We start from the raw sequence: 14,817 nt of genomic DNA, 5'->3' as shown, positions 1-14,817 counted from the left end.
GGTCCCCACGTGCCACAGGACTCCCATGCCGAGTCCACAGCCCCATGGGCACAGCTCCTGGCCCACCCGCCTCACCAGGGCCCCGGAGAGGAGCCGTGGGCGGCCTGTGAATGAGGACGGTGCCGGGGGAGGCCGGCGGGCCTGGCAGGCCCCTGAGCCCAGGCGCACGGCTGACCAAGGCCCCCTCCTGGAGTGACCAGCCCGCATCCCAGCTCTCAGCATGAGGCCCACACAGGTGTCCTCGAAGACTTTATTGAGTGGCATCTGGGTGCCCAGGGGCAGTGCGGGGCTAGCAGAGGACAAGGGCACCTGTTCGTCCACCTGTTCATCCTGTCTGTGACCCCCGAGGCTGTGGCCCCCTCGTGTCCCCTCCAGGCCCCAGGGGCTCAGCCGGCAAAGCTGAGGCAAGACAAGCCCACCGGAATCCATCTGAGGTGTGTGCCAGGCAGGAGGACCGCATCAGACGAAAGTGGCATGGTGGGTGCTCGACTTGGCCTTGGGCTCCCCAGGGCTGGGGTTCTGGCCTGGGCGGTCTGACACGGGGGCCCCCACGGGCCTCGCCCTCCCGGGGCCTGGCCACACCCCGGGTGCCGCACCAGCAACGAGGTCCACGTCGAAGATTCTGTTCACCGGGAGGCCTTGGCTGCCGCGGGCCCTGCCTCCTGTCACAGGGGGGAGAGAGGCTGTTACGCACCGGCCCCGCCCTGACATCCAGAACCCAGCCCTGGAACCCCCACTGCATCGGAGGTAGCCAGCCCGGGGCCACGGACACCCACGCAAAGCAGCCACGCACCAGCGGCCTCACAAGCGTGAGCTGCCCCACACGGTGCCAGGCGGCAAGGCCGCAGAGGCCAGGGCCGGCAAGGGCAAGGCTGCCGTGGCAGGGTGTGAGGGGATCCACGCAGGCCTGGGCCACAGTCCCACGCCTGCCACAGGCCTCTCCAACCCCTGCACCTCCTGGTCTTGGGGGTCTCTCCAGCCTCGGGAGAGGCCACTCCACCCAGGGACCCTGGGGCTCGGTTGGCCGAGCGTGTGGAACTGTCCCCAGGCTGCAGTGCAGCGGGCAGGTCTGGGTGACCCGGGGGACATCAGGGCTCTGGCTCAAGGCAGAGGGTGGAGGGGCCGGGGTGCAGCAGGCCCAGGCCCCTCCTCACCTCACTCAGCACCCTACTGCAGCTCAGGGACAGATCGGGCCCCCTGCTGGGCCCCCCACCCTCCCTGCCCCCCAGGGTGACGATAATTCCTCCTGGGAGCCACCAGTGGCCCGGCCAGTCCCGCCCACTCTGGCCTCCCCCTGCCTGGCTGCCTGGGGCCATCTTTCCCTCAGAGAGCCCGGGCGCCGCATCTGCCCGCCAGCCCTGTCGCGTCCCTCCCCTGGCGTGCCCAAGCTGCCCGTCTCCTGTGTCCACCGCATCCAGCTGCCATGCCTGGGCCCCTGGAGGGCAGACCTGTCCACCCGGGCCTGGTGGGGTGACCTGCAGGTGGGGCAGGGCCCAGGAAGTTCCCTGCTGGGCCACTTGTGTCCCCTCTGTGGAGTGGGGATCAGGGACCTTCTGTCCTCTCAGAGCCACAGAAGACAGGGTCAGCCCAGCAGGAGCCCCAGGGGATAGGCCCAGGAGCAGGGACAGGGGTCCCACTCCACCCTCCACCCTGGCCTGTTTTTCCAGCTTCTAGTCCCCAAGCCCCCGACCCCACACACCCCGTCACACCCCAGCCTCGAACTTCCAGAATGGGCTTCCACAAGGCCTTGCGGACGGACACAGACCCTGCTGGGGGAGGGGGCGGGGCAAAGGTCTGGCCTGGCCTCTTCCTGCACAGCATCTGGGCCGGACACTCTGCCCGGTTGGACCTCTAGTCCCTCAGCAAACATTTTGAGGGCCTGCCGGGACCCGGTCTTGTCCCTGCCTGGCCTATGTGTCAGGGGCTGGAGATGACCAAGCAGTGGACAGGGAGATCAGCCCAGTGCCCTCTCAGGCTGCCCCCACCGCTCCCAGCTTAGGAGTGCCCTCTCAGTCCCAGACAGCCCAGGTCCTCCGGACGGTGAGGGTGCAGGGACAGTGCTGGGGGTGTCGCAGGGACAGTGGCCACAGCCCAGGCCCCCTGCCTGCCCAGCAGTCTCACTCAACAGCACGATAACAGTGGGGGCCCTGCACTCAGGGCCCACCCAGTGCCCCTGCCCAGCTCCCAGCCCCTGCTGGCCCATCCCAAGCGCTATGCCTGCTCCTGCCTGGCCCGCTCTGGCAGGTCCTCCTGCCCACCAGGCGCTCAGAGGTTCTGCTCCTGGCTGGAACTGGGTCAGCGCAGCTCCACCCCAGCCCTCGCCCATCCTCAAGGCCCCAGGCTCATGGGGACCCTAAGCAGCACAGGTCTGGCCCTGCAGGACACAGCTGTCCGGGGGTCCAGCCGCCGCTCATCCCTCTGCCCCTGGCCTCACCGGGACCAGCCCCCTCCTGAACTCTGCCCTGTGCTCCCATCACCTGCGTGGCCTGGCCCCGCCCTGTCCTTGGCGGAGCCAGGGACCTCGAACCAGCGAGTGCTGGGAGGGCTTGGGGCAGGCACGGAGCCCAGGACCCTGCCACCCTGCCCCAGCCTTTCACAGAGGCCCACAGCTCTTCGGGCTCCTCCTGCCCGAGTCCCTCTTGCTGGCCAGCCCCTCCTGCTGGGCACCCTGAGGTCACAGCCCCCTTCCCACAGGGCCCCGCTCAGGAGGGGTGGGGTGGGTCAAAGGTCCTCACACAGTGGCAGGGTGACTAGAACCCAGGACAGGCACCATGGAGGCAGGAGGTAACGCCGAGCAAGATGGCACGCTGGCAGGCCGGGCAGGGGCTGTGGGTGCCAAGGGGCCAGGGTGGGGTAGGGCACCCTGTGGCTGCCACCTTAGACCTGGTCAGGACACAGGAGGGAGGGCAGAGGAGGGTGAGGGGCCAGGCATCTGCAGGGTGGGGGCAGGGCCGAGGTCCACTTGGCGCAGCTGCAGGCTGAGGCCCAGCACAGGCTGTGCTCTGGGAGGCTCTGCCCGCTCAGCAGCTCGGCTGCGGCGCCCCTGGCTCAGTCGGTGGGACACTTGGGTGGCAGGGTGGGAAGGGTACACGGGGGGGGGGGACTGGGCGGGCTCCCAGAACTGCTCACACACTGTGGACACCGGTCTGGGTACCCCAACCTCATTCCAGGCCTTCGGCCCTGGGCTGACCAGGAGTGGGGACGGTCTCCGCAGGGCCGCTCTAGGGTCTGACATGCCCCCTGGGGACTCTGGCACCAAGACTCAGGGGCACGAGGCCTCCGAGCTGGGGAGCTCAGCCTGGCCACGGCCCCTCAGCAGCTGCTCCTCAGCCAGGGCCCTGGCCTGGCCTCCAGGGGCCTTGTGGGGGGCCAGGCCCTGGAGGGGTGAGCACAGTTCTGCCAGGGCTGGGGCCAGGCCACAAGGGCACAGGGGTCTCAGGCACAGGTGCATCCCACTTTCGGGGGACCCCCCAGCCACAGGGCGAAACTGAAGGCTGGGAAGGAGGCCACAGACTCACCCAGGTGGGACACTGTCCTGGGGGACTGGCCCAGGTCCTTGCCCTGGGGACGCCTCTGTCCTTCGTGAAATCCAGAAGACCACTTCCGGCCAGGGCCTCAGACACCTGCCCAGGGTCACGGGCTCACAGACAGGGAGACACAGGGGGCTTTTCCCCACCACAAGGAGACTTGGCTATTCGTGTCAAGACACAAACACATAAAATATGCCAGAGATGCATGCACAGAGCACACGTCCGCCTGAGGCCCGGGGCCCTGAGGAAGGGTTCTGGCCCGGCTTTCACTGGGCATCTCTGTCCCAGTGCATCGTCTGGCAGCCTCTGGCGGATGGGAAGATTCGCCCCATGTCCAGGCCTCAGGAGGATCTTGTCCCCCAGCCAGCTGGCTCCCTCACAGGCGGCCTGGCCCAAGGCCATGGCAAGGGGACCTGCCACATCTCCATGGTGTTTCCCTCCCAGGATGCTGGGGCAGCGGTGGCCACGGTGTCACGGAGAAGTGTTTCAGGGCAGCCGTCAGAGTGAGGCGAGTAGCTAGAGGGTGCTGCCTTCCGCCTTCTAAACCCCAGGAGTGGCGTCAGGGCACAAGAGAATCACCGACACCAAGGGCGCAGCAAGGGTGTTTACAGACAGACAGTAGGTCAGATGGCCAGACAGATGGCCCGACGGCCCAGCACGGCAGGCGCCTGCAGCAAGGGACCCTCAAGAGCCAGACTCTCGAGCACTCACTGGGGTGCTGAGAGGGCTGCAGGGTGCCAGCGCCTCCAGGAGGCCCGCAGGACGCCAGGCCCGGGCTTAGGACTACAGCAAAGCCCTCCCGTGTCACCGCCGCCTCCTGACAGAGCCCCAGGTCCAAGGGTCAGCCGCACCCTCTCGTTCCGCCACTGCTACCCATGTGCCCGCTCCTGCCACAGCCACAGCCCTGGTGGGAGCGCTGCCCCTGTGCAGGTACCGCGCGGTCTGGCCGCCCCAGACGCAGTGAGACACGTGGCTGGGACGCGTGGCTGGGAGGAGGTGGGAGAAGGGCTCTGCGCCAGCGCCTAGCTCCGCTGGGGGCTGAGGATGACGTCAGAGGCCCTGGGCTCCCCCACCTCTCACGCTGCCGAGGGGCCCAGGCGAAGAGCCAGGGCCGCAGGCTCCGGGTGGAGGAGCCCGGCCTGAGCTGTGTTCACCGCTCCTGGGGACTGGGCCGGGGCAGGACGGGCACAGGATGGCTGCTCCTTCCCTGTCACCTTGCTGCCTCTGGCACACACATGAGGGTGTGAGAATTTGGTGCACTGAATGAATGAAATATTTTTTAAAGCCACTATATTAAAGTAAACCCATTTAATGTCCTCCAAGTATGTACTACTTCCTCCAGATCCAGAAAGTAAAACTGTAGTTTTCCAAAAAGCAGAAACACATTTGCAAATGAAGAAGAAAAGAGTTTGAAGCAGTCCAGTGAAAGGTGAGAGTTTATTACGGTGAAAGAACAGATGGAGGACAGAGGTGGAAACCACATGCAGGCGTCTACACAGGCACAGAGGACGGCGTGGCCACAAGAGCTGCTGCCCGCTGCCCATAGCCGTGCCTGCCAGAGCCCGACGTGTGCAGATACAGGGAACATGCATTGGGAATGGCCTCCCTGCCCGCCGAGGTCCCACCAGACCCAGTGCTGGGGCGTCCTGGGCAACCTGACCCAGTGGGGGAGGGGACTCCTGCCGTCACCCCAACAGCAGGTCGCGGCCCAGACACTGGGTGTGGGTGCCCCACCCTGCATGCTCTCGGAAGCCTGTGCTGAAAGGTGCCCGCCTCCCCGAGGGCAGCCCGTAGCCATGAGCGCTGGGACTCCAGACCCTCTCGGCCAGCACAGGTGCGAGGGCCTTGCCCACCCACAGCGCGGCTGCCAGGAGCACTGCTGCCTGGCCATGCTGCCTACCGCCACACACACCGAATGTCGTGGCTTCACTCCCAATGCCGGCTGTGCTAAGGGCAGGGGGCGCTGAGGTGGGAGTGCCTGCTGAATGCGCACAGGGGGCACGTGGGGGTTGCGTCAGTAAGCCGCAGCCCCACATAGGCTACAAGGGCTGAGCTGACTTGCTCAAGACAAATACTATGTTTCTGCCATCTTGAGACTAAAACACTAAAGACACCAGCTCTGCAGGTTTAAGTAACAGCCACGCTTTCAGGAATCCAGACCACACTGGGGCGCCCACTGAACCCCTGCCTCCCAGGTCCTGGGCAGGCGTGCAGGAGCCACGCCACATGGGTCTCTCTGCCTGAGCCCTTCGAGGATCCACCCTGGGGAGCCCCGGCTGCCACTGAGCCCCTGCTTCCGGAGAAGACACTGGCCGTCACTCGGCACAGAGGAGGCAGCGTCCCCCAGAGGGCGTCGTCAGAGGGAAGGTGCCAGTCAGAGGCCGCTCACCACGGCTGTGCCCTCCCTGGACACTGAGCACCCACACTGCGGGCAGTGGGCAGGACAGGGCCAGGGATGCAGGGTCAGAACCTGGAGGTACCTGCTCTCGGAGGTCCCAGCGCATCCTGGGGACTCGGGGGCGGCGGCAGCAACGTGCTGTTGGGGCTGCTGATGTCCCCCTCCCCCACCAGGGTCAGGTCAGCCCCGGACTCGTCCTCCGTCTGGATGCCCCCGGCCTCGACTTCCCGAGACTGCCTCCTCCAGACCTGTGTGGTGCCCTCCTGCACCTTCTGCCCGGGCGGGGTGGCCCCGGGAGGCCCAGGAAGGCTGTGCACCGAGCCAGGGCTCTGGGCCGAACAGGGGCTCTGGGCCGAGCCGGAGCTCTGGGCCGAGCCGGGGCTGGTGGCCGAGCTGTCGCTGGGTGGGGAGGCCTTCTCCCTGCCGTGGCCTGTTGTCTCGGGTCTCTTGCTAAAGCCCTTGGCCGGGGCCAGGGCGCAGAGGGCGAGTTCCGTGGAGCCAGGAGGCAAGCGAAGAAACTCGGGCAACACCAGATCCTCCTTCCTCAGCAGCCCACGCTGGTCATCGGCTCTGCTGCTCTGAGCTTTGGAAATGAGCTCAAAAAACTCTATTGGAAGAAAACCCACATGAAGCATGCTTCAGAGAGAGTCGTGTGGATGCGCGTCACAGCAGGGTGCTCATCCAGCAAGCACTTGCCTGGGTGTCACTGTACTGAGCTACGGCTACAGCCCAGCGCGGGGCCGGGGCGGCCGAGCCCGTCTGTGCCATCCCGCCCCTCCACCCGCTTCTGCACAACTGTCCTTTTGGGAAAAGCTGGCTCCACACTGCCCTCAGCCACACTGCGAAGTCCAGACCTGGAAGCGCGAAGCCCCTGCCTGCAGGTGGCGTATGCGTGGTGCCTGGCGGGGTGCTGCTGGGCCCGGGGGCGGTTGTGACCACTTGGCCCCTTCATGCCGGAGCATGGACCCCCTCTGAGGACCAGGTAGAAGTGATGGCCAGATGAGGGCGCCAGAGCCACAGCCCTGAAACCAGGGGCCAGACATCTGCCTGGGCTCACATCGGCCTGCCTCTGTGGTCCCCCCAGAGGGCTGTGTGCAGCCTGGCTTCACCCCTGGCCCTACAGCACCCGTCTCTCTCCACTGGCCTGGGGCTATGACTCAAGTTCCCCACTTGCGCGTAGGCTCCTGAGCACAGTGTCTCTAGCAGCTGCGTTATACTCGCTAATGAAATTAACCACACAGAGTCCAAGACTGCCCCCATCTCCATCACCCTCAGAAACACGTGTCCAAGGGCACAGCCTGGCCGGGGCTCCCTGAACCACGGCTCAGCCACTGTGAGTCGCAGCTGCTTGTGCTGACACCCTCCCCCACTTACAAGCTCATGCAAGCAGATCCCACAAGGGACGCCCCCCGCCCCTGCAGTCTCTGGCGCCCTGCAGCTCTCCTGGAGGCCCTGGTGCAGCGGGCAAAGGCCTTGGCCTCTGACGGCAAGCAGAGGTCGGCACACCCACGGCCCTGCCAGCCTGGGACGCCGCTTTCCTCTCTTCTGCCCGGTGGGGCCCCTGCAATGTGGCACCCTGATGCTGACCGCTGCCCCCACACTGGCCCCAGCTCAGGGCAGGTTGGGCTGTAGGTGGGACACAGGCTGAGTGAGGCTGGGCTGCAGGTCCCCAGGGCTCCAGGCTCAAACTTTTGGTAAAGTTACACCAGAGCCTCGGGATGCCAGGGGCTGCGGCTGTGGACAGGGCAGAGTGGAAACCGGTAGTGCAGTGACTAAAAAATGTGGAAGTTTTAAAAAGTACACATACCCTCTGCTTCGTCCAAATTAATTTTCTGATATTTTTTTTTCCCAATCTTTGCAATAGATTCTTCTCTCTTTGAAAGCCGGGGATCCCTAGCATTTTTTCCATTTTCTCCTTTTATTTTAATAGAATTAGACTTGCCTAGTGTTCTTTCCTCTCCCTGCATTAAAGGAAAGCCAGAGTTCTACTCACACATGACAACACACAATGCAGTAGTCACAGAGAGAAAGGCTCCGCAAGACACAGAGCACACGGGCACAGGATTTGAGGGCACTGAGGAAACCAACTGCAATAACACGTGACAGAACCGCGCCGGCGGCCGGGCCACCCCCACAGGACGACGCGGCTGGGGCACACCGCGCATGGCTCACGGGCCTTGGGGAAGCACGGGGCAGGCGCCCGTGCCAGCAAAGGGCGACAAGCAGGCTCCTGAGGGAGCAGAGGGCCCTGGCCTGCCCCGGGGGGAGGGGTGCGCTGGGAGGGGCTGAGAGGGACGGGGACAGGCGTGCGGGATTACCGTGGCTGAGCGGTCTCTGGGGCGGGAGCTGGCAGCTGCACTGGGCTTGGCCGGGGTGCCCTTCTGCTTATCTGTGGGTGCTAAACACAACAGGGTGAGCTGGGACCCAGAAGCTGTCTCACGGTTCCAGTCATCGTCTCTCCTGTCTCCGAGGGTAGAGTTGCGAGGAGCCACTGGTATTCGCCCTCCCTGTTGTGAGGTGCCTGCGCCAGCCAACACCTGAAACATCACAGGGCCCTGCCCACTGTCTGCCAGCTGAGGGTGCAGGGGCTCCACTGCTCTGTGAGGTTAGCTGGGCGCATTCAGACGAACAGTGTGGAAACCTCATTTCAGTGGCTATGTGGCCCGCCTGTTCTGGAACAGAGACTCTGCGAGCCCAGCACCGCATGGCAGGCGGCAGGCTGGCCTCGGGGAGAGTCTAACGGGCACTCCCCAGCCCCAGCTGCCCAGAGCCACAGCACGGCTCCTGTGTGAGCACCGGAGGATGCACTGCCCACGGACATTCGGGCCGAGCCTGCTGGGCCCTAGGGGAGCTGCAGGCGCTCTGGCAGGGAAGGCGGCCACGGGGCTGCACACGCAGCTCTCACCCGGCGTCACTAGCGCCAGGCACAAGTGCGATGTAGGAAAAGGTCCTCCTTCTGTGGGCAGGGGTAGGGTACAGTGCCCACTTCCACCCCATCACTGGGATGGGACAGGTGCCCACGCCTGTGTGTGGCTCACCTCAGAAGGGGACCTCAAGACTCCCCAGGCCTGGCTTGAGAGGAAAGGCTGCCTGGAGCAGCTGTGGTGGCCCACTCCAGCCACATCAGCCTCGCCCTGAAGACCCTCCACCTGCAGTCCGGCCCCCTTGCCCTGAAGTCATAGGCAGCGTTGACTACATGGACCCGCGTCCTCCCCCTGGGGGTCTGAGTCGCAGCTGCAAGACCAGCAAGGCCTCTATCCTGAGTTATTCAGACCCGCAGGAAGAGGGCGCCTCCTAGCGCTGGGCCACGTGGGGGCCCACCCACAGCAGCAGCCCCTGGAGAGGGTGCAGGTTCCTGAGGCACTGGGGAAGCACAGGGCTGGGCAGGGCTGTGAGCACCCAAGGACAGGGCTGTCGCAGCAATGTGACAGGTGGGAAAGCACCCTGAGCACTAGCTACCAAGCTGAGGGCAGCACAGCAGGCCACACACAGCCCGGCCCCGTCTCCTGCCGGGCAGGCCATGCCCACCACTGTCCTCGTGGCCTAGCCTGTTTTCCCCAGAGGGCTGGCTCCAGGCCAAGGTCGCAGCTGAAGGACCAGCAAGGCCTCTATCCTGAGTTACTCACACCCCCAGGAAGAGGGCGCCTCCTAGGGCTGTCCAGACGAAGCTCCCCAAGGCCCAGGGATGCGGTTGAGCAGGCAGAGACTGTCGCCCTCTTGCAGCTAAGAACATGCGCTCAGGGGCTCCTCCATGTGGGGCGGGCCGGGCTCAGTGTGAAAATGCCGCTGGCAAGGTCAAAGGCATGTGGGGGTCCAGGCCCCTCACAGAGGCCCACAGTATTGCCATGAGACAATACCACCTCACACCCAAGCAGCAGGCCAGGGCAAGGGGGCCGGCGACACACCATCACTCACCTCGGCCTCTGGTTGGGTCCCTCTCCTCTAGGACGACCCGCTGTCCATCCAGGCTCGATATCGGGGCACCAAGGTCCAGGGGCTCCTTCTCTCCACTCTAAGGCAGAGGCGATATGCTGAGGACACTGCCAAATTGGAACTTTCTGGACGGCTGGCCCCGCAGCCAGGGCTGCCTGACCAGGCTGGCCCACAGCACTGAAGCCCTTTCCATTCATGGCTCATGGGGGTGGGGGGCTCTTGGCATGGGCTGGAGATGCCTCAGGCTGCAGGGGGACCACCTGCATACAGGTGACACGCTGCGTTCAGGTATGGACGCGGGTCCATGTAGTCAACACTGCCTATGACTTCATGGCATCCCTGAGTGCAGACACTGAGCCAAGGCAGATGGCAGAGCGTCCTTGGTGCCAGCCGGGGCGAGGGGACCTGAGCGCTCGTCCTCCGCAGAACCTTGCTATTCGTGACAACTGCCACTCATCAGAGGGATACCCAGGGTGCAGGTTGGCATTTCCAACTCCGGTCCCGATGGAGAGCAGACCTCCGGGCAGACTGCTGCTCAGAGGGGCCAGGCCGCAGTCCATGGGGCCTGGTGGTAAGGACAGGCACAGGCTGCTTCCAAGCCTCAGGGGCCACAGGGCTCCCTTGGAAGGGCAGGGTCTTCCCGCCCTCACTGAACCCTGGCCAGCCCTTCTGTATTTTATTTTACAAACAGGGACACTGAGGCACTGGGGTGGAGAGACTGCTTAAGTTCTCAGCTGAATGCAGACCAGATCCAGCTCCACCCTGAAGGTTTCTGGACTTGGGTGGAGCCTGCAGTAGAGAAGCAGCTTCAGGTTACCCTCGGAGCTGGGGTCTGAATAATTGAACAGAGGAAAGATTCCTCTTGCTTACGTCAAAGCTCCTTGGCAATTCTGAGGCCACTTTCAGAGAAAATGAGACTCCTAAAAATACCTGGACCCACAGCTCTGATAAAGGCAAAGGAGGTGTCGGGCAGATGCTGGGCCCCGACCACAGCACCTGAGTCCACACAGGACCTCGCGGCCACTGTCCACTGGCCCCCACTGCCAACCTGTGCCCAGGGGACAGGGTGGGTAAATGCCCGCGGCCCTCCTGCCCAGTGCCGTCCTCACCCCCTCATTCACATCTCAAGGGAGCAGCCCTGTGTGCAAGAGCCGCCTGGGGGCGTTTCTGAGGCTGGAAGGCGAGGAGGCTGGGAGGCCAAGGCACCCCTTCCTGGTCTCCCAGAGTGAGCTGGCTGATTCTTGTTTTGGTTTCTATGGGGCAAAACCCCATGGCCAATGTGAATGCTTCTCAGAACAACCAAGTTACAAACCAGTGGCCGTCCTTTCCAGAGAACGAGAGACGGTGCAGACACCCCGTTCGTCCGCGATCACGCAGCTGCATGAAGCACAGCAGGCTGCCACTCACCAGCCTCACCAGCAGGCTGCCCAGGTCCAGGCCGTACTTGGCCACCACTGGCCGCAGCACCTCCGTGACAGGCTTGGTGGGCTTGGCCTTGAGTCCCACGGAGCGGTTAATCGGAACAAGGTCCAGTCTGGGGGCATGAACACATTCAGAGACCCTCACACCCACGGCGTCCGGAGACCCAGGACAGACAGCACAGAAGCACGCACAGCCTGGCCCTGTCCCTGGCCGGTGCACCTTCCTCAGGAGCAAGTGCCCAGGGTGGCTGGCATGTAGAGCTGGATGGAGCAGGAGACGCGGACCTTGTCGGCACAGACAGGCAGAGCTGCAGGCAGCCTGACTGCAGCCGTTGCCCCCCACTTCCCTGTGTGGTCTTAAGGCAGGGTGGCCGCTCTGGGGCAGGAAGGAGGGGTGGCCCCTTGTCTGCCATCCCCACTCCCTCCACCAGGTGCCTGGGAGTCGCTGGCAAGCCTCCCTCCCCACCCCCAGGTAAGAGCAGAGGCCAGCAGTGTGCAATGGTCTGGAATCAGTGCGGAGTGTGCGACATTCTCTTACCGAAACAACGTGCGCTTCTCCAGACGCAGGTCCCTCGATGCCAGGATGCTGCTGTCCTGATGCAGCACCAGAGGCTTCAGAACAAAGAGACCAGAGTCAGGGGGGGAGCACGTGGCCCCTGGGGTGCGGAACAATGCGCGGCCAGCACACAGCTATGCAGAACGAAAGAGCAGCTTCAAAAACAGCCATGCAGGAGACCGCCACGAATCCCAGGACAGCCCAGTGCCAGCTCCGTCCGCAGGATCTCCCTGTCCGCAACCCTGCTCTGCGTCCCGCTCCGATGCGCACGTCGGAGAGCAGCAGGGTACCCAGGCGTGAGGGCACTAAGGAAGCCAAGGGGGGATGCCAGGTGGGGACAAGATGGGCCACTGTCCTTCCAGGGACCCAGGGTGGGCCCAGTACCTTATCCCCGCCCACCAGGAAGAGGTCCACAGCGGCCCCGTTGATGCCGTGCCGCTCGCAGAGGCCAGACAGGATCTCTTTGATGGAGAAACCCGACTTGACAGCCACCACACAGGACGTCCCATCCGGGAGGTGGATGCAGCAGTGCTTGACAGCCTTGTCCTTCTCCGGCACCAGGGTCCTGCAGGCCTCTGGCTGTGGGGCAGGGAGACAGGCAGTCGTGGTGTCACAGGGTGCGGATGCCTCCTGGGAAGACACAGCCAGCCTGGCTCCACCACAACTCCGCCTGTGCCCCCGCAGCTCCATGTGAGTGCAAGCCCCAGGGCCCCGGGACGTGGCACTCTCTGCCCAGACAGCTGGCCATGGCCCTGAGTCTCTGTCCTCACAGAAGGCTACAGGCACTGGGGGCACAGCCCGCCTGGGAGCAGGGCCACCACCTTGCAGGCAGAGAGCACGTGTGGGAGCCTCCAAGCCACGAAGACATGCGTGCCAAAGCCAGGCTGCTCTCCTCCCAGGCCCCTGCATCAGGGCATCACGTCCCGTCTGCCAGCAGTGACCTGCAGACATCGCTCTGCTGCAAACTGGGCACAGCATCATTTCCCCTAAGCATAATTTAGGGCCCTTGCTGCAGGGTGGTGACGGCTGAGAAGCGGCCCTGGCTACTCCCTGCCCTGTTCATGTGAGGCTCCATGAGGGCTAGGCTGTGCACACGCTGGGACTTGGGCCGAAGGGGCTTGTGCCAGCAGCCGGCCTAGGCCTCCAGCGGTCTCCCTGCTCTGCTGGCTCTTGGTCCCCAAGTCCACCACAGGAACAGGCCTGGCACGAACAGAGGATGCAGACATCTGGCTCAGCCACAGCTCCCCCAGGGCTAGACGGAACAGTGGCCCAGCTGCCAGGCCAGGGCCAGAGACACGGGCAGGACTGCCCCGCTGACCCCCAGGCACAGGGCAAGGCCAAGTGTTCCTTGCTCCGGTCCCCTGGGCTTGGGGTTATCAGACAGCAACAGCTGGCAGGCACATGGCGCAGCCTGCAGCTCCAGGAAGCAGGCAGAAGTGTGCAGAAGGAACATCCACGCTAACTGCTGCTCGGAAGCTCTGAGCGACAGGACATGCCTCGCCTGACCACCACCAGCAGGCCCGTGCCCAGGCAGGGCTGCCCCACAAGCTCCTGGCACGACTGGGCAGGGCCAGGAGCGCTCTGAGCAGGCGGGTGCGGCTGTGGGCTAGGGGGTGCCGGCTCCCGGGAGACCCCACTAGCGGGTACCAACCCTGGGACGGTGGAGTCAAGGGATGGTCAGACAATGACAGCAAGACAAAGCACCTGGCTTCCAAGCATTTTATTTGCTCTTAGTGGGGCTTTAAAATAACCAAGTCTGAACAAAAGGATTTAGGAGAAACCCAGGCTGCTTGTGGCCCTCAAGCAGCACCTTCTGCATTGGAGCTCCCCGCACTGCCCGGGAGCCCGAGGCTGCGCCACGTGCACTGTGTGCTGCCCCTTGGGGACTGGGGGGGGGACAGGGAAGTGATGGACGGGGACTCACCAGGTCCAGGCTCCCTGCAGAGGACACAGAGCCCTGAGACTCGCGGCGGCACAAGCCTCCATTGGCAGGAAGGGCATCTTCATGGGGACAGACAGGTTTGGATGAATGAAAGCCACAGCCTCTCTTCCTCACGAAACACACAAATCCCGCCTCCCAGCCCTCTGCCCTCTGACGCTGCGCACACAGGAAGGGCAGAAGAGGACTCAGGACAGGGGCAGCCCTTCTGGGCCCCACCTGGCCGCACAGGGTGGAGTCAAGCGCATTCTTCTAATCACAGAGGCCAAGGCCAGGGCTCAGCCACATTGTGCTGCCACTGCCGCCTGGCTTCGGCCTGCCTGGCACGTGGCAGCGGCTCCACGGACACAGCATGGGCACACGTGCCGGACGGGCTGCCTTCCTGCCACACCACCTGCCACTTGTATCCAAGCACAGTACCAGGGCCTGAAGGGAACTGTCTAGGGACAGGAGCGGCCCTTGCCAGCTGCCACTGCTCAACTGGACCCATGTCACAGACTGTTCCCCAGAAGCCCTGACAGCAGGAGGCAGCAGCCACAGTGCTGAGCTGTCTACCGTGAGCCTGGGCGGCCTAAGCAGTAGGAAACCAGACACAGAAGGCCTTTCAAACAGCCCAACTCCCGGTCAGGCTGTGGCACCAGCCAGGGTTGTCAGGGCTGGAGGGCAGGAGGTCAGAGGCCTCCCCAAATCGCTGGCCTACCCCAAGGAGGAGCTCCCCAGGCTACAGTCAGGCCCAGCCCTGGCTGAATTAGAAAGTCTGGCATCAGCAATCCAGCCATTAGGATTGTACACACCCTTCCAGACGGCTCTGCGGCTGCCGGGTGCAGGACTGGATGGACACAGGCCTCTTCCCAGCCCCACCGAGCCCAGGCTCTGTTCTCGGGTGGGCTCCTGCTGAGGCTGCCCCCCACCCTCCCTCCGCCTGCGCTCTGAAAATACAGGATTCAGGGTGTTTCATTTTATGATGGCCTGGAAGCAGTGTGTGTGCAGAAGTCGGACTGCAGGCTCTGAGCCTGGGCCTCTCCCCTCTGCTGCCCTCG

The 14,817-nt window shown here is 64.2% G+C and overlaps 1 protein-coding gene across 1 annotated transcript in view; it reads right to left on the bottom strand.

Moving 5' to 3' along the window:
* Positions 1 to 236: 236 nt before the first annotated feature.
* Positions 237 to 14,817, bottom strand: part of Rgs12 (regulator of G-protein signaling 12) — a gene marked incomplete in the record, with an annotated part of 72,840 nt that continues 58,259 nt past the window's right edge. Inside the window, 9 exon segments of the mRNA XM_013506795.1 lie at positions 237 to 662; positions 6,011 to 6,535; positions 7,736 to 7,889; positions 8,247 to 8,326; positions 9,844 to 9,940; positions 11,269 to 11,395; positions 11,821 to 11,894; positions 12,223 to 12,417; positions 13,763 to 13,839. Coding sequence (XP_013362249.1) covers positions 460 to 662; positions 6,011 to 6,535; positions 7,736 to 7,889; positions 8,247 to 8,326; positions 9,844 to 9,940; positions 11,269 to 11,395; positions 11,821 to 11,894; positions 12,223 to 12,417; positions 13,763 to 13,839 — 1,532 coding nt within the window.

The sequence above is a fragment of the Chinchilla lanigera genome, unplaced genomic scaffold (assembly GCF_000276665.1).
Source record: "Chinchilla lanigera isolate Chin_1 unplaced genomic scaffold, ChiLan1.0 scaffold00113, whole genome shotgun sequence".
In the NCBI taxonomy this organism is placed as follows: Eukaryota; Metazoa; Chordata; class Mammalia; order Rodentia; family Chinchillidae; genus Chinchilla; species Chinchilla lanigera.
Note: the sequence above shows the minus strand (reverse complement) of the source record. Positions and strands in the feature narration are given on the sequence as shown.